Source organism: Lepisma saccharinum, chromosome 28, assembly GCF_977018435.1.
Source record: "Lepisma saccharinum chromosome 28, izLepSacc3.1, whole genome shotgun sequence".
In the NCBI taxonomy this organism is placed as follows: domain Eukaryota; kingdom Metazoa; phylum Arthropoda; class Insecta; order Zygentoma; family Lepismatidae; genus Lepisma; species Lepisma saccharinum.
Genome location: NC_139256.1, coordinates 16,515,935 through 16,535,376, shown reverse-complemented (window position 1 = coordinate 16,535,376; position 19,442 = coordinate 16,515,935). Strand labels below are relative to the sequence as shown.

Here is a 19,442-nt window from a genome sequence, read left to right as displayed (position 1 = left end):
AGGCAGAGTAGGGAAGAAAGAGAGTGGGCGGAGCGAAGCAGTAGGCCTACACGCTGCTGCAAAGGCTCTTCTCCCTCCACGCAATCCCGATTCCTCGCTTAGGGATGGGACCGATTAATCGGTACTCTATCGGTATCGGTGTATCGGTTTATCGGTAAAATTACCGATTATTTTATCGATCCGATATATCGATAAACATCTGATAATTTAGTGCAAAATTATACCATTTTGTTGTATTTTTTATGGATAATCTGCATGCCCTACTTTCTAAAGAAGTAAATGTCTAAATATGCAATTTCTCTTGCACTGCAGTCACCTTGAAACACACTTATTAAGAAGGTCAATGAACCATTCAGGTTCTTCAAAGACCATTTCTAATATTATATCGGATCAGTAGAATATCGGTTATCGGTATCGGTAAATTTTATATCGGTACTTTATCGGTATCGGCCAAAATTTCACATCGGCCCAACCCTTAGTATAATCCTCTGGAGTCACTACTTGCGCAGACACTTGCCTTCGTTTGCTCGCTCCAGAATTTCCCGGGACAGAGAATAGCAATGAATGTTACACACACACTCATCCTCCAAAGCATGAAGTTCATTTCGCAGAATGTTTATCCATCTCCTTCTGCGCGCACTAACTTGTTCTAAGAAGGTGTAATCACTCTCGATTTAATAAGAACACAGAGGTAACCTTGCATGTTGCAATTACATTCTGACACACGTTCTGCTGCATGATTATCTCCTCCATTCATCTCTTCTGATCGCACTCACAGAGTATAGCTTGAGTCATGTAATGTCTACTTTACGTAACAGGTTTCGACACCTGGCGGTCTTACCATAAAAAATCATCAATTATTTACGGGGAGAAATATTGCACAGTACTTCTCTATGTCTGTCTTCGTTGAACTGTGACCCTAGAAGTTACAATGCAAGGTCGAAACGTTTAGTTACCCATATGCTCTTTTACCTCGAATGTTTTTGGTTCATCAAGGTAAAAAAGATGCATTTCACTGAAAATACAATATAGTGTAGCAAGACGAAAAATTGAAGGCATTTCTCACAAAATATTAGAAAGTGAACCTCTGCATAACCATGTTGATGCAACTAAAGTGTGTGGCAGTGTTGAACTTAAACAATGAATCCTTATAAATTTTAATTTTAAAAGAAAGTTTGTGCACATTCCCAAAAAAACAGAATTGCTTTACGATTTTATTTCAATCCAGTTGGATACATTTGAAGATATACAACTTTCGTATAGTGTATAATGTGTTCAATTGTCATTAACACAACAGTAACACAGCCGTTAACACAATAGTAATTTTACAGAATGAAATTACGAAAAAGATGTATGTTTTTTAAATATATACAGTAAGGTTATATAATAATTTGCCTAATTAATACTGATTTTTCCCTCGTTAAAGCCACTACATAGTATACAACTTTCTGATTCATCTTGTGGATTATTTTTACTTTGTGAAAAATAATTGTTAGTTTTCCTGCATGTGTACTAATAAACTAAAAGTTGCAAGAGTCATTCTCCTCGAACAGTCACTATCTTGTTATTTAGTAATATTAGATTTCCGACAAATTACGCGTTCTTTGAATCTTATACCATTAGTCACTGAAACAGAGCAAATAATTTGTAACAACTCTATGTTAATAAATAAATTCAAGTTTTGCGGATTAGAATAACAATGGTTAAAAATTAAATTTCTCAGGAAAGAGATTGATGCGAGAAATGAATGGATCATGTGAAATGTTTGTAATACTTTAATACATTCTTTAGTGGGGTACTTTATTATATCATATTATATTCATGTGCTTCAGACGAAAAACATGCTATATATTTGTAAGCATTTTGTTTTTATGCGACAAAATAACCTCAACTTGTGAATTATTTCACTTCGTGGAAAATAATTGTTTATTTGCAATATGTTTATTAATAAATTAAAGGTTTAAAGAGTAATTCTCATCGAACTTTCACTTCCTTGTAATTATTAGATTTCCAATAAATTACGTGTTCATTAGCTCGATATTTCTCTGCTACTCGGAACCTATCGCACGATTACGAAGGAAGTTGAAGATATCTACGAATGCTTCACCATTCTGCCGATAGAGGGTAGCATTGTTCCCTAAAGCTTTGCCCCATCTAGCGCTGCTTCACGAAAACGTTTCCGAGTAAATTAACCTTTCATATACGTACCTTCACTGACCCAGATTTGGGGGAGTAATGTAAGGCAATTCGGTACTTGTAGTAGTGAGGTGTTACCGAAATTATAAAAGTAAATGTTCCTAACTTTGATTACTTGCGTTGATTTGATAAATTCAGAACACAGCGTTCTGTGTTGGGCCAACCGTCATGAACAGTTCACAGGCAGTGGCCTTTAGTTAGGCTGCTAAAGAATTTAAAACTTATGCATTTGAAGTAGCACTTCCTTGGAATTCATGCATGGTGTGATGCACAAGTATTGCTCGGAAATTGTCCACGACTATTTTCATTCATTTTATCTCTTGACTCTTATATCCTTCGTGTGTTTTTATAAATGCAGATGCCGGGGGAGTTATACAATTTGGGCCCTCAGGCTGTCCTTTCGCTGCTGATTATTACTAACAGTTTTGTTATTATGGTACTTCACTCCCACTAATTGCATACTCATGGGCGTCCGGAAGGGGGGGCCACGCCCCCCCTGGAAAATGAATGTGTACCTTAAAATTATATAATTCACACATAATTTCATTTCAATCACAGTAATTTATGTTAATTATTATAAATTCGTTGAAGAAACATGATAATTTCAGACTGAAACAGTGTTTTTTGAGGGGGCATCACTACTTTGGAGGGAAATATGTGTCCTTTGCCCCCCCTGGAAAAAAATTGCCTTGCTTGCCCCTCCCTGGAAAAAATCCTGCGGACGTCCATGTGCTCTGTATTAATAACACTTGTAAGTTTCAAAAAATTATTAAATATTATTCAGCTTACACTTTGGTTAAAATACAGTACTGAAAGTAGGGTTATGATGTAAGCAGGGTGTGAAATCCTGTAGGGGACGGGGGCATTTCCCCCCATCAACAAACTTGGCCTCAACCGCCCCATCAAAAATGTTCGGAGTGGAGATTTTTTGTAACAACAAACAAAAGATAAGCAAGTACTTCTAATTTCAAATGTACTTCACTAAGAATAATATCGACAACTCACAAAAATTACTGTGGTTGCGAGTGTTTAATGATTTCTCTCTCTCAAGAGATCATTAACAAATCTACATCAATACGCACAACAAAAATCAAATAAGAATGCAAGAAAAAAATAACCATGGAATCTAATTGATTTATATTAATATAAAGCACAAACTAAATAGAAACTTATTCATAATAAAACTACTTCAACTATTTCATAATTTATTAACATCTTTAACCAATTAGTAAAGGAATTACTTTGCTAGTTTATAATAGCCTATCTGATATATATAAAAGTAACAAATTAATTTCTTTATATGTAATTAATAATAATAATAATAATGTATTAATATTTTAAATTTAGTGAAATATTTTTACTTTTAATCACATTATAAATATGTATATCGTATAATTTATATATATGTTTGTGGGGGGGTATAGATTCAGATCTTTCTCCCCCTCCACCAGACTTCAATGATTTCGCACCCTGGATGTAAGAAGTTATTTATACACTAGAAACTCCTTCCTTGTACGTAAATTCTTTCATGATTTAAGCAAGTAAAAAAACTTGCCTGGCATGTTGTTTTATTTTGCTATTATCGCAATATTAAGGACTTTTGATAGTATGGTATGGTATTTGTCACTTCTGTCATTTCAGCATCTCATTTATGTGCGGCCCCCTGGGCTATAGCCTAGGGTAGCCTAGTGGCAAATCTCCCCCTGATTACCCCTGTCTAGGAGGTGGGTTGAACATTTTAGTCAACATGTAGGGTGTGAAAAGGAGTTCACCGATCATTTTCTAAGGGCTTCGCACCCTGGTAAAAACTGATAACTTTCTAGCTTTGGCAATTAAATGTTTCGGTTAATCAGAGTGTCTTTCATCTTGCAGCCAGTATATGACGATGAACCTTCGATTGGTGAACCCAGGTTCTCACGCACTGGAAGCCTACCTTGCCTCAATGTTGACGGCATGGCCGAGATCGGAAACACCCTGGGAGACTACCCGAGGCCACGTTCGTACTCCGACCGCTTGGACACCAAGCACAAGCTGAAGAGGGTGAAATCCGACACCGACCTCCGCCGAATAAACCGCAGGAAGACGTTCGCGTCCATATCCATTATGGAACCGACGGAGCTTCTGGCCCAGATGGTCGGGGCTCTCAGTGGTGCCACGTCGGAGGACCTCATCGAAGAGATTGCTGCCTCCATAGCCGGCGAAGACGACCGAACGGAGGAGCAGGAAGACATTTTGCAAGGGGTGAACTTGTTCAACGAGAAAGAGATATTGGCCACCGAGTTCTACAGACCTTCAAGTCCGACCTCACTCAACGAAATGGAAATGTTAAGGAACGGTAACCTACCAAGGCATAAGACTTCATTAGGAGCAGCGGATGGTAGAAGGAATGGTTTCTTGGGAATGCATACGAATGAGCACATCACGAAGTCCAGGTAACAGCTTTTAACATTGCAACTTATACGCACATAAATATACACTTGATTATAATTGTGAACTTAAAATGATAAAACACAAAATTATATTTAATTATGAGCAAGAGAAAATTCATGAACCCTTTAAAGTAACTGAAAATTAAGTATTCCTTACTAATGAATAATTACATAATTACTTATAAAAAAGTAAATCATCCCTATGGAGCTTCTATTATTTTCCACACACAAAACATCCCAAAAGATTTCACAATAACCTTACTTATGGTCATGTTCATGTAAAATTTACCTTCGCACAAGATCTAAATAGTATTCATTACTTAAAATATTTACATACTTCATTGTTTTAATTGTTATTCTTTGCTGTATATGCCGATCCAAAGAAGTCAGTAAAAAGAATCGGATGGGCCTAGGAGCTTGGTTAGAAATTCCTAAATACACTTTCTTTCTTTAAAAAAAAAAGAAAAAATTGAAATTTCTTAGAATATTCAAGACAATATGTAGGATTCCGTGCCATTTTATCTCAATCTGAATAGTGCCTACTTTCAATACATGTAATTTTTCAGTCATTGGCGTGAATTTTTAAAAGGAAAATGGAATGTTTATAACAAATTGTGTTTAACCCGGGTCCAAGGCCCAGAAAATATATTATTTTACGTCTTTCTTATAAACTCGAATATGTTACTACAATTTATCCTTTCAGTATGACCATACCTTCGAGTATATACAGCATCACTCATCTTTGAAGAATCATCAGTGTTCACTGCCTTATCATAATGCACAACGAATTCAGGTGCTAGGTATGATAGCTTCATCCAAGAGAATGGTATTCGTTTGTAATCGGTGGAGATGGTATTTCTGTGCATGAGTATCATAAAAACTTGAACTGTTGATTCCTCGTTTGAAAGTAAACGGTAGTTGGGTTTAGAAGGTGTTCATCTGGTGTATACTCTAAAATAGTTGGGTCTTGTCACCATTATTTCCATTGCACTTACCTATAGCATAGAGTAGCAACATAAAACACTTCTTATATAGTGTTTTATAATTGTCGACTATCTTGTTTCTTTCTTTTCTTCTGGATTCTTTCGAATGGTTTTCATGGCATGTTATCGTTCAAGTAGTATATATATTCTAACATGAATAATAGTTTCCAGAGTAATGTGATTATTATACTGTGGATGGGTTTTCTCAGGTAGCTCTACTTTTTTTGAACATCATTTTACTTTCATTACGATTAACTATCTTCTCTGAGTAACAGTAATGTTCAGAACATTATGAACTTGATTTTTATTCTGTAAATGGTTTCTTTGTAGATTTGCACATCAGTGACGTAATATTTAATATACAATTTTAATGTGTTGTAAATATAATTTCCATTGCAACCTTCTACGAAAGATAGTAGTTCACACATAACTTTGTAACATCCGTATTACGTTCCTAGTAATCATACGAGAAAATCTAATTTGTATTACTTCTTCTTCAAACCGAAACTATCTTCGCAAAACAAATATTGAACCATGCCTGCTTTTTTTATGTTATATCAAAACTATCATTTGCAAACTATATTACATATATCTTGATATAATTGCTCAAATCTACCGTTGTAGTTAGATATTCTTCTAGATTGACAGATAGAAAGCTATTTCAGAAAATAATATTTGAATTCTTGTCCAAGATTCAAGTCTTGCAAAGCACAATGTACGTACGTAGGGAATGTCCACCTTTGAGAATTGATTCTAAAAATGATCGTGTCCGGAATATAAGAAGTTAACAGGCCATATATTTTATCAAATGTCTTCATATATGCATGATACTAATGCAAGTTCGATAATCGTAACACAGAAAATGTATGTCTATTTATAGTGTTTGAAGTATTTTCTCACGTTCTTTCAGGAGAGTGTCGTCGCCTGCTCTTACGAGGATTGGCCAAGGAGCCAGCAATCTCTATCGGCAAATCAGGAGAGCAAGTATGTTCCCCTTCCGACGCGCGAACAGCGCAGAGGACGAACGAATCATAGGTTCCAGACCAAGGATGGATTCCTCCGCAGGACAATGGCCGAAGCGGAATAGCATAGACAACATAGTCAGGAAGATAAGAATGAACAGCCCGATGCCAGAATTCAGCAACAAAACCGCCAACACGTATCCTGAAGAGATTCCCGAAGAAATCCTGACGACCAAGCACTGGATGTTCCCGAAGAAACTACGCCAACGGCTCTCCCTGGACGAAAGCAGCCGTCCGATACAGAGGACAACATCCGGAAGACTCGGTTCGCAGACTCTTCACGCGAGGAAGATATCCACGCCTCACTCTGTGACCTTGGAAGAGACGTCGCTGGGTGATTTCCTCCGCGCGTTGAACTCTCTACACTCAAAGGTTGGTCAGATGACCTACCACGGACCTCAGAGGAAGTATGGCATTGCCGGAATGAACCCGCCAGAACTGTCGCTGCTTCAATTAAGGCAGGAACTGTCTAATACGAGGTCTTCCTTAGCAGGACATAGAGGTTCTCTTGGAGGGTCACAGACACTCATTAAAAGAAGACTCTACGGATCCTCTAGGTCAGTTTCTTCTGGGGCGAGCAGCATGAGCTCCAGACACAGGAATGATTCTGATAGTTTGAGTGACATTGTTATCGTGAAATTTTAATTTTCCTCCTCATTTGTCATGGAACGTGACATTCATCATAGGAAAGAACCCATCATCAATAAAAACGTTATTGATTACAAACTTACAAGAATATACTAGTAATTAATTTAAAGTACATCCAGAGAAGGAAACATTGCAAAGTCCAGTGACAGCAGTTCACTACAAAATGATAACCACAGTGCTTGACTGTGTGAATATACTTTCGCTTAAACTGCACTGTGAAAACTTTCAACGCTAGTCGTTCCTAAAAGCTCTAATGCGCACACTGCAAGTATTACCACAAATCCAATTCGATGGTTGGAACCCATCAACGAATCAAGCTTGCGACAGTATCTACTTGTTGCTCACCTCTCAATGTGGTCATTGTAGATGAAAGTCCTTATTTGTTTGTGGACGGAATAGCAGCTACTTGTTGGCTTATGTTAATAAGTTTAATGGAAATGTTTTCTGATGGTAGGTAAGTATAAGATTTGTACAAGTGCAACCCAGTAGAAAATTTTTTTATGTTTTAAATTCGCTACTAAGAACGATTCAATCGTATGTACACTTCATTCCGTACTCTTTCCAAATTGCAAGAACGATGACAATACATTTTGCAAACAGTTTCCTTGTTTGATCTTGTATTTTCTACTGTTTTTCAACACACATTCAAGATGGAAGAATCCAAGAACTAACTATAATACGTATAAGCACTATAAAGACATACCTTTGGAAGTTTAACGCTAGAACATTCAACTGTTTAACATATTAAGGAGCGAAGGATTTCGTCACTATGTATACCAAAGTGTTCATCAACACTAGGTTTTGAAAATTTTGGCTGTGATATCATACGTAAACATAGTCTTTCTCCAGTGGAGTTTTTAAGTGTGTTTACAAACTTAAAGTAATATGTTCAAAGACTGTGCCTTCGAAGAGTGAGCGTTCGTGTATTTAATGTGTGTTGAGTTAGCTGTGTAGTGATGGAGTTGGGAACATTTGTTCTGTGTCAAGATGAAGTAACATTTGTTCAAGACTCGTGTGAGGTGACGCTGAAAGAGAATTGTTGGATTGACCAATGCGTAGAAATTGATATTTCTCGCTATATGTGTTTGAGAGAACGTTGATTAGATGTAAGACAATATGAGAGATTAGTACAAGTTATGTTATAAGCAAATTAATCTAACTTAAAATTAACTATCAAGTGCCTACTAGGAAGGCCTTCTGGTAGCTGGACTAGACACCAAATTGTAACCCAGCTAATAGTTACGGTACTTGTTACAGCACTAGTTTGTGAGCGTGTAATTCGTTTATAATACAGCACATTTGCAAAATATTCAATTCATCTCAAATTTCCGACGACGATTCCTTTAAATGGATGATATTCAATTTGCAACTTCCTCCAATATTTGAAATGGGGTATCTCCAACAGCGTAGTGGCTAATGCTGCCGCTTTATAATTGAGGGGTCCAACATTCGATATCCGGTTGAGGTACATTTTTAACTGTAGGTCTCGTACCAGTTAGTCCATCTGAGCATCAAGTGAATTTGAAGCAAATTTTTGTCTTGTGAAAATGATCCGGGATATGTTCCGGAAGAGCAAAATTAAGTACTTTATCATTCTCACCTTTTGCATATTTATTAAGATAGGCATAGAAGATATGCTAAAAACTGGATACGAATGTATGTATGCGAATGCATATGATGATTGATAAACATAAAAAGGTGGATACCTGGTGGAAGCACATAGTGGTTCGGATCCCACTTTAAGATGTAGGTCCAGTCCCGATTGGCCTATCTGTGCATAGGTGGACATAAAATCCAAACTCAAAACCGATAAACATCAAACATGAACATGTTTTGAGATCGTACAGTAATCACGCGCGTTACAAATTATCAGGATATAAAGAGTAGCATAAAATTCGTACAACGTGAGCCATGAAACAGTACTTCCCTTTCAAATAGGATTCATATTTCATTCCAGCTTGGAAATATCACGTCATCCTAAACTCACATGTTCGATAGCCCAAGAGAATCTTTTCATCACCTGCAAAACTGTATGAAGATATCACAATTATTACATAAAAATATGATTCATATTAAATGCACACACACACACACACACACACACACACACACACACACACAACACATTAATTATCGAAAAGGAAACTTCATTTTTAAATCTCCACTTCACTAAGACCACCAAAAATGTAAAACACAGGATCCATTTGCATGCATGCACACACTTACTGTTGTTTGCCGAACCTTGTGTTGTCTCGCCCAGATTTCCCATACTGCCCTGCGCCGCTGACATCAAATTTGATTTGATTTGCTTAATTTTACTTCGCTTTTTGTGCCACTTTTGGCTAATTTACGAAGATGGGAATGAGGGATGATATGATGAAATTGATGAATGGACACTCACAAACATCCATGCCCAGGCCAGGATTCGAACCCGGGACCCCTAGCGTCGCAGCGCGATGTGCTAACCACTCCGCCACAGGGGCCGGGAACATCAAATTGAATATCATCCAATGTGAACAGTGTAATCATGATTTTTAAAATAAAACGTACAATAAGTGATCATCGAGAGTTAATGTGAAGTAAATGTGATGGGCATATTGGTATTTTCATTCAATCAAGTTTATTTAACTAGTTCGTATTATGGAATAATTTTTATCTCTGTTTTCCTAATACCGCACGTAGAAAGAAAAACATTTCTGTTAGACATTTAATACCAAAACAGGTCTTCTGTTATCGTAATACTAGCAATATTTCAATGTCACAGACTGGTTTGTCCGTGGTAATTAATCTGCTTGAGGAAAAAAAATCTATATGTACAGTCACAGACAATAAAAATAGGACACCTAGATCCTGAAATTCTCGTTTGTATGCAAGGCCTTATGTGTGTTGCCTAACTTTATGTCGATATGGGATTTTAATAGCAAAATTGAATGGCAACTTCTACCACAGCCGTAGAGTTAGGTAACACACATAACACCTTGCAGGAAACAGAGTATTTCAAGGATCAAGGTATCCCAATTTTATATCTGGTGACTGTACATACACTGCTACGATTTTTCAAATTTGTCAATGGTGGAATTTTTTCCATAATCTTTTTAAACTAATTTTTCCCTCTCTTCAAAAGTTATTTGCAGCTAAAATTCTCAAGTTATACATTTTGTTTATGCAGTTATCAATTACGATGTGTACATTGATTAACTGATTTAATTTATTTTACTTCTCTTTTCTGCCACTTGTGGCTAATTGCGAAGATAGGGATGAGTGATAGTGATGATATGATGAAATTGATGAATGGGCAAACACCAATGGCCAGACGGGATTCGAACCCGGGACCGCTGGCGTCGTAGCGCGATGTGCTAACCACTCTGCCACGGGGACGATGTGTACGGTCGGAAAGCAGGAATATCTATCTCGGTAACTAGTCTAGCTTTCAGAATGGCGATCTAGTAGGAAATCTAGTTCAGTGGGATACGGAGTTTAAATATAAGTAGAGAAGTTCTTGTTGTGCATTTTGGATTCTGCTCGACGATTAACTGATAGTTTGATTCTTTACATTCAAGTTACCCGGATTTGTTATGTTGTGTACTTCTTCGTAAATTCCCGTTATCTTGAAAACTTCTATTATTTATGTATTCAAGTGCCCACGTTGACATTTGCAAAAGCTAAAGACCCGTTGAGTTTCGTACTGGATTTTAATATATTTGTTATTGTACGTAAATTTTCTACCACGAGCTGGAGTTAATCGTTAATGGGGAAGAATAATGAACAACAAACGAGCAACCGACAAAAAGTAGATGCGTCTCGGAGGCAGGCTTTCACGAAAATACGATACCATATTTGCCATTTCTCTAACTTCATGTACCTGTTAAACTGACATAATATACTGTTTCATTCCATAATACCATGTTAAACTGTAGGTCCAGTCCGATTAGCCTTTCTGTGCATAAAGTGGACTTAAAACTAAAAAAAAAAAACATAATACGAAGAGGCCAACTTTCCGCATATATCCATGTTGTCTTGTGAAGTTGGTCGAAATATATTCATAATTTTAGCCAGAAAAACAGCGTTTTTATTTATTTATTATTTGTTAGTAGTTGTAAGGTGTCTTTTCCCTACAAAAATCGAACCTTCCGCAGCTTTTCTTTACGGAGAGTTGATTGCATTCGGTACTATTATTACGACATCTCTCCTTTTAAAATTCAACTTTACTAAATGTAACTTAAATGTGAAGTGTAGTATTCATTCTTTCTCTCGAATTTCACTACGAACGCAAGTATTGCCAGAATAAGGTACATTTAGAAACTTGTAAATAAAATGTAAACATTAGTTCAGTGCATAATATAAAGCATAAGTAAGTAAACATGGACATGGATGGAGTACTGATTCCGTGAGTTTCTGTAACGGTATTTTTCAAATATCACTAGTCTTCCACAAACAGAAATATTTTTCTGACTATAATGTTACTGACAAAAATATGATTTATTGTTGTTTAAATCTAACTATATGACAATGAAAAACTATAACAGCAAATATAATAATTGAAAAAGTTGTCATAATGTGTTTAATTTCAGTGCAATGAATTGCATTGTATTCTATATGTTCATGTATGTATTGCACATGAAACAACCTCTGAAATACAAGATATCAGGCCCGTACCCAAGGGGGGAAGCCAAGGGATTCATGCCCCTCCCCCCTCGAGCCATGAAATATTTTGATGCAAACCTACAAAAATAACATGGATATTTTTTTAAGATTTTGCAAGAAGTCTGCAGTCTACAATATTTAGTAATTTTAGTTTTATAACCATTTATACGAAGCTATTAAATGTTCCAATTTGGTCGGGACAGTTCACCATATTTACTCCCTGTTTTGACTTTCTTCGAACTGTAGTCTTGATGAGAAAATGTCCTCTTCTTGTGGTTAATTCACATTCAGACATGTTCTTTATTATAAGGATAATTCCATAGCGTTGGTGGTCACATTCATGGTACGAATTCCCATGGCGGAAGGGGGATCTCTCACCTTCCCACCAACGATCTTGTTATATTAAAATTTTTCCCCCATTAAAATTTTCCGAGGGTAATGGTTTGTGTTATAACAACAAAGATAAGCAATTAGTTTGGACTTCAAACATACTTTACTAAGAATAACATCATAAACACATACAAAGAAGGAATAACAAAGAATGATGTCAGCCTGTGTGTGAATGTTGTATACATCTCTTGTTCTCTCTCTCTCTCTCTCTCTTTTTTAGTGCTGGTAACAGCATGGAGCACACACGTACTTCTACAGTCATAGATAAGATTTTAAAATTATATCAAATTGGACTAGTAAGAAATGGAGCTGCGAAGGTCCTGGTACCTTAGGCCCCTGGTACCTTAGGCCCCTGGTACATAGAAATTAGACCGCCCTGTTTATTCTCCTCCATTTCTCACCTCCTTTCGTTGGGAATAAATCATAGCATTTACATGTTAATTTAATAGGAAACGAATGTCTTCTTAAAGTTTCTCATTTTTTGTTCCTCCACCTAGTTATATTTAATTTGCAATCGATTTTGCAGATGTGAACAATAACACACTGATTCAATAAAGAAGTTGTGGGATGCACAACCGGCTGTCCTTTTATTAGCCACATTTCTTGAATGCTAAGTTTTCTTTTCATCGGATTCAGCGGAAAAGAGTAAGTATTGAATGGGAAGCATATGCAGGCGCACACCCTGTATTTCACAGCTAATAATAATTTACATATATTCGAGTAAACATACATCAGATCAGATTCATAATAATTGAGCAATTTATTCTGAAGCCAGAAGGTAACACAATTAATGAAGAAATTTGAATAATTAAATCCAGAAGACTTAGAGGGGTAGGCACAAATAGGAGAGGAGAGAAGAGTTTACAAGATTTTTGTTGGGACACCTAATGGTAAGAGATCTGTGGAAAGGTCAAAACGAAGATGTAGGGATAACGTTGAGATGAACCTAAAGGAAATAGGTAAGGATGGTTGATTGATTTGATGTTTTTAGTCCACTCTATGCACACTAAGGCTAATCGGGACTGGACCTACAGTTTAAAGTGGGATCCAGGTAAGGATGGAAAAGATTGGATTGATCTTGCCCAGGATAGGGAAAGATGGAAGGTTTGTGTTGCTGCAGCCATACCTTCGGTTTGATTGATTGATTGATTCAGTTTATTTTACTTCGCGTTTTGTGCCTCTTGGCTAATTTGCGAAGATGGGGATGAGTGATGAAATGATGAAATTGATGAATGGACATTCACAAACAACCAAGCCCGACCGGGATTCAAACCCGGGACCCTTGACGTCGTAGCGCGATGTGCTAACCACTCGGCCACAGGGTCGGGCCCGTACCTTCGGGTCTAGACGTTGAGGGATGGAAAAGAGTATATAGAACTTGCTCAAGATAGGGAAAGATGGAAGGCCTGTGTTGCTGCAGCCATGAACCTTCGGGTTTAAGAAGGCTAGGGAGTTAGTTAGTTAGTGTTTCCTGTCGTAAGTGTTGCCAAGACTATCCCCTTTTAAGAGAGTATGTGAGGGTGTTAACAACAAGGAATTTACTAGATAGCAAAGCGCTATAGTCCAATTACATAATAAATATTGCTTCTTCCTCCCTGTTACTTGGTACTTTGATCGGCTTCAACATGCTTTATATATATATTTTTTTTTTCAAAGAATATAATAAAGTTTAATAACGACGATGAGATCCTTTTACACCAAATTCCTAAATGAAAATATTACGGGGGGCAACTGCCTTCTTGCTTCCCGGTGAGCACGCCTATGATGCAAAGTTATTAAACCGAATCCTAACGAAAAAAAAAATCGCACAAGACGTAATTTAGCCCTTTTTTGTCATAACCCGTGCACAGACCTCGAATTAACTCGAGGTGTATTTATAACAAATTAGGACATTTTTAATACAGCTGCAAGAATGTCGACAAGGAATGTCCTTCACAATTTCTCATACCGCCAATTGACTCAAAGTGATTCTTGTGATCTTTCGTGTAAAGGAGTAAACAGTGTTTACAGATGTGATTGTCATTGTATGTACAAGTGGTTTCTGTCGGCAAGACATTTTTTTGTGCTGTGAGTTGAAATTTAAGAATTTAAAGTTGCTGCGTAAAGAAAACTACTTTCTAAATATCTGTGTGGTGATGTGGATATTCATGAGTGATTGATTGATTTAGTTTATTTTACTTCCTTTTCTTTCACTTTTGGTTAATCGGGAATATGTGGATATTCGTTTGTGAGAAAATCTGAAGACGGTAACGCCATAATTGCTGGTAAAAAACCCAGCTGAAAACAACCTGTACACAGTTATTAGTGTCATGAAATGTTCCAATAATGTAGAAATTATAACTTCTAAAGAAATAGTTAAAAACTTGAGTTATGAGTTGGAGATTATAGATAGTTTTCAATAAATGAGAGAATCAAATTTTAGATCGGTTGATTAGTCAATATTAAAGTACACAAGTAATATTAATTTACATATCATTATGAAATATTTGTGAAATCCAGTTGTCAGGGTATCTTAGGTGGAAAAGGAAAAAGGAAACATTGGACAATTGCTCATTCTAAAAATAGGCCAAAGAAAATATAATGGGCTTAAAAGAAATAATCTTGGCAACACTTACGACAGGAAACAGCAAATGATTTTCTTTCGAATCCAATACTATCTCAGAATAATTTGGATACTTTTGATCCATCAAAGAGAGTATGACAAACGAGGGTCTTACTGTGATACTTCTGTTGAACTCAAAATTTTCCCCTTGCCTAATTCAATACAGTTTACTTCCTAGCATAGGCGGGGGGCAAGGGGGGCAATTGCCCCCCCTAATCATGGACGTCCGCAGATTTTTCCCACATTTTGACATGGGGTATATTACGCCTATAATCGTGTTGCCCCCTCAAAAAACACTACTTGAATTTGAAATTAACTCATTAATGTAAATGACTATGAATGAAATCAAATTATACGTGTGAAATATACACTTTTAGGTTGACATTTGATTTCCACAGGTCAATGTTCCTGCATTATTATACTTTTACCTAGAAATTTAGTGAAGAGGAATCTTATCGCAGTTATTAAAAGATATTATACTCTTAAAGAAATCAAGTATTTCCAAGCTAATTTAAGTTCAAAGCAACTACAGCGGAAGGGGGTGCAGTAGCGCAACCACAGGGGGGCAATGGGCATTGCCTATCCCCAAACTTGGACAGAAATCAATTCTAGGGGGTGCAAGGACGGCAAACATGGACGTAATAGAAAGCAAAACAAGTAGAATCTAAGAATTGCAGGACAAAAGGATACTCAAGATAGAATTAGTTTTCACGTCTCTCTTGCTTCCAGACGGCCAAAAGCACCTGTACGGGGCACAAAGGGTAATTGCCACCAGTGGCGCAGGAACGTTTTTCATTTAGGGGGGTACAAAATTCAGTCTCTCATATATATATATATATATATATATATATATATATACACACACACACACACTTCTACACGTATGTAAAAATACATTTTGGGGGGTCCAACCAAGTGTCGCAATAATAATACATAATAATAATTAAATTAAAATATTAATTAAATATGTAAATTAATTAAGGTTAATTTTTATTACATGAATAGGTAAAAGATAGTAAAAGAATAGATGTATAACAGCACGTACTCATTATCTAGCTTTCGTGTAGTTAAGATCGCCAAGATTTGAATAAAAACAACTGCCTTGGTAAGCATTTAATGTCAAATAGAAAAAGAATTGAATATTTATTGAATAACAAAAAAGGAGTTAGATCCAATTAACGAAAAGTAAAGTTGCTGATCAATATTTTATGGATATCATTATTAGTACTGTGCATAAATATTTGGAACCCTTCAAAGCCGTATCAGCGAAATGTATTGCCTTCCAATAAGTTGAGCGGAAATAGCCATCGATTATATATTTAATGCTACACAATTATATTTTGATTATTTACTTTTACTACATGGTAAGTTTTTAGGGGGTGGGTCCGGATCTCTTGGACCCCCTCCAAATATGTCCTTGATACCTAGGTATAATCTGAAGCCATGAGAAACATTCTATTTTAGAACAGCACACACGAATGTCCTGTTCTTTAATGCAAAATTTGCATAAATATATTTTTCTTTGTTTTTCTTAGATTTTGTAATAGCTTTTAAAACCTGATAATAATTGTGAAACATATAAAGCTCTGGACGTCGTTCTGGGCTTATTTGGATTTAACGGAAAGGAAAATCAGGAGTTTGAAATGTGAAAATTGTGAACGAAGATAAATCTATTCATTTTAATACAGGTTGAGATTATAGGTGGTGAGGAGGATCTTGAGCCACCCCAACCAAGAATAATCATCTTCCACCCACTGGATCCGTATATCATACTCATAGAGTTCTACTTCAGATCAGTTCATTCTAATTTTAAAGACACATAGCTAAGCATAAAAATATATTTAAACAATTTATGGCAGATGTGTACCACATCCAATGCCTTTTAGAATCTATAGGCGTTGTATTATAAAAGAAAGAAATAACAGTTGAGATGGTTCCCGATCAACTCGTAAGAAATCTAACTTTGAAATATTTGTGAAACATTTGACAAAACATTTATTTGTTATATATTTAGCTGTACCTAATGACACTCTTCTAGCACTGAAAGTACTATCATTACATATACAAAACCTAAATGCTTCAGATCTCAGAGGAAGCAAGGCAAGCCATACGCTCAAAAGTTTTTTTTTTGTTTTGTTTTCAATCTTTTGTGGACAACATGAAGAGCCGGCCAAGGTTTATTTAACATCGAGTGGTATTAAATGCAGTGTTTTAGGGTGACATGTCAATTTCTTGTTTATGTGAAAAGGTAAACTTTAATGTAAGCAAAAGCATGCGCGTCATAGTTAAAGATTTTTGAATCTACAAAGAAAATCCAAAACACATTCCCGCCTCGCCGGCCTCCATGGCGGAAGGATTATAGCATAGTGCGCTATGGCGCCAGAGGTCCCACGTTCGAAACCCGGCCTGGGCATGGGTGTTATTTGTGAGTGTCCATCAATTCCATCATATCATCACTCATGGCAGAAATGCGAAGTAAAATACACCAAATAAATCAATCAAACATTAATATCTCTCTCACTCTAAAGACCTAGCGAATCCAATCCAAAATCTATCAATAGAACCTGCAGTGAGTCTCATTTATCTCGTGCATTCATATGACTAATGAAATTTTCTTACAGTTTGACTTTAGTGTTTAACTTAAATTGGCGTTGTGTTTGTGTTGCATTCGATATCAAAATCAGATTTTAAGCAATTAATGTCCAATTATAAGTATACCTAATACATAGGTAAAATAAGTCCCCTCTCTGATAAAATCGCAGATTGCAACCTGTTTAAATGTCTAGGAAAAATTTCATTTCACCTACGAATGATATCGCAATGCGATGAGTCGAAAATTGTCACAGCTTCATATCGTCTCCTGTGTGGTGAGGTCCTTCTCGTTCTTGATTGTGCTTATTTTTGTTTCGGATTCCACTCTGAAGTTGTTAGAACATATTCTAGATTCACTTCATGCTCAGGTACGCTAGTCTGGACTCTATTTTACAAAAAAATCTCCTAATATATAAGTTTAAGTATAGTTTTCCGAACACCCTCTTACAAAGTTATGAAAAATATGTGAGGTACAGGAGTGTATTGTACCCCCCCAAGTTGGTCTGTCGTGCCTCGTCTCGTTCGTGTAAGTATTTCGTTTAGAAAATTCCATTTTAAATATTCAAAAGAAAATGGGGTCAGTCACACACTCTTCTGATGATGATTTGTATTTCATCTTCGAATCGACGTGACCACTTCTTTAGAAAAGTGTACCCACCATACGCAAAGGAGAATTCGTATGCATTCCATCGTTCCACACACATTTTAAACAATTTTCATCTCCTTAAAGAGGTATCCAAGAACATAGGTCAATGAACTAACTAGTAGCAAGCACAATGTAGTAGAATCAGTTTACAATGGTTTGAATTTCTGTGGTAAAGATAATGCTTATAAGTTATAAAAAATATTCACTTTTTTATTGGGCGAATTTAAAATAGGTTCTTTTAACAGTAGCACCTTGCGTCTGCTGTCAAATTACCAAAGAGGGGTACAGGGGGTACAACTCGATTTATGGGATTAGGGGGGTACAGTACCCCCCTTCAAAAATTTGGGGAGGTACAATGTACCCCTGTACCCCCCCGTTCCTGCGCCACTGATTGCCACCCTCGATATAAAATTTTAAACAAATACCACTGCGCCATCGGGGAGACCACACTTTGCTCGCAATATCTGCCTTTCTTACAGTCTTGTCACGTTCAGAGCCGTAGCTAGGGGGTGGCGGGAGTTGGCCCTGGGCACCGAACGATCTAAAATAAAGAAAATTGTAAAAGAGAATGCCATGGTGCCCCATGGAATTTTTTGTGCCATATTAAATCAATATTATTTCCAGTTTGCAAAAATTTGGATCTATTTTTTTTCTTGCTCGCTTCGATCGCAAATTTCTTGTTTTCTGTAATACTTTGTAAATTGCCAGAGAGAGAACTTATACCTACTAAGTACTTTAGACTCTTGTCGCTAAACAGTTTTGTTTTAAATGTATGAACACAATTATTTGGAGGAAAAGGAGCGCGGCACATTTCAGAGACAATTTATTTATTTGTTATGGTGCCTCTATGTTGCTGCATTAAATATATATATATATACCCAATAAAAATTAATGCAATGATACTAAAACAGTGAGATAAAATGATGTTTTGCTTTCCCGACTGAACTTTCATCAAGTCTTTTGCCCCACCCCCCCCCCCCCCCAATCAGAGGGTCTGCGCACGCCTATGCTTCCTGTCACACAGAATGGTAAGAAGATTGTCTCAGAAACTAATGGCATTCGGACACAATATCAACTGAATTTGGACTTTGGACATTATTTAATGGAAAGGAAACGTATGACTCACTAACATTAACTCTAAAGAGCTGCAAACGAAACATTAATTTGCATAAGCTGTTCAGATCACGTGCTTGAGCGTTAACAAACCAATTAAAACTGCACGTAGCTGTGGAACTGACGAGAATAGTACGAAGGTAATGTTTACCTTGAACACTTTTCTTGTCTGTCCAG

The 19,442-nt window shown here is 36.6% G+C and overlaps 1 protein-coding gene across 2 annotated transcripts in view; it reads left to right on the top strand.

Moving 5' to 3' along the window:
* Positions 1-8,869, top strand: part of LOC145980643 (open rectifier potassium channel protein 1-like) — a 101,173-nt gene extending 92,304 nt beyond the window's left edge. Inside the window, exons 7-9 of one of the 2 annotated variants that reach the window (XR_014440866.1) lie at positions 4,069-4,628; positions 5,329-5,425; positions 6,519-6,635. Coding sequence is in view for 1 of the 2 variants with exons in the window: in XM_083113678.1 (XP_082969804.1) it covers positions 4,069-4,628; positions 6,519-7,275 (1,317 nt within the window). In the remaining variant the exon portion in view is untranslated. Of the gene's footprint in view, positions 1-4,068; positions 4,629-5,328; positions 5,426-6,518 lie in introns of both variants that reach the window. The other variant, XM_083113678.1, reaches the window with a different exon arrangement.
* The last annotated feature ends 10,573 nt before the right edge of the window (positions 8,870-19,442 follow it).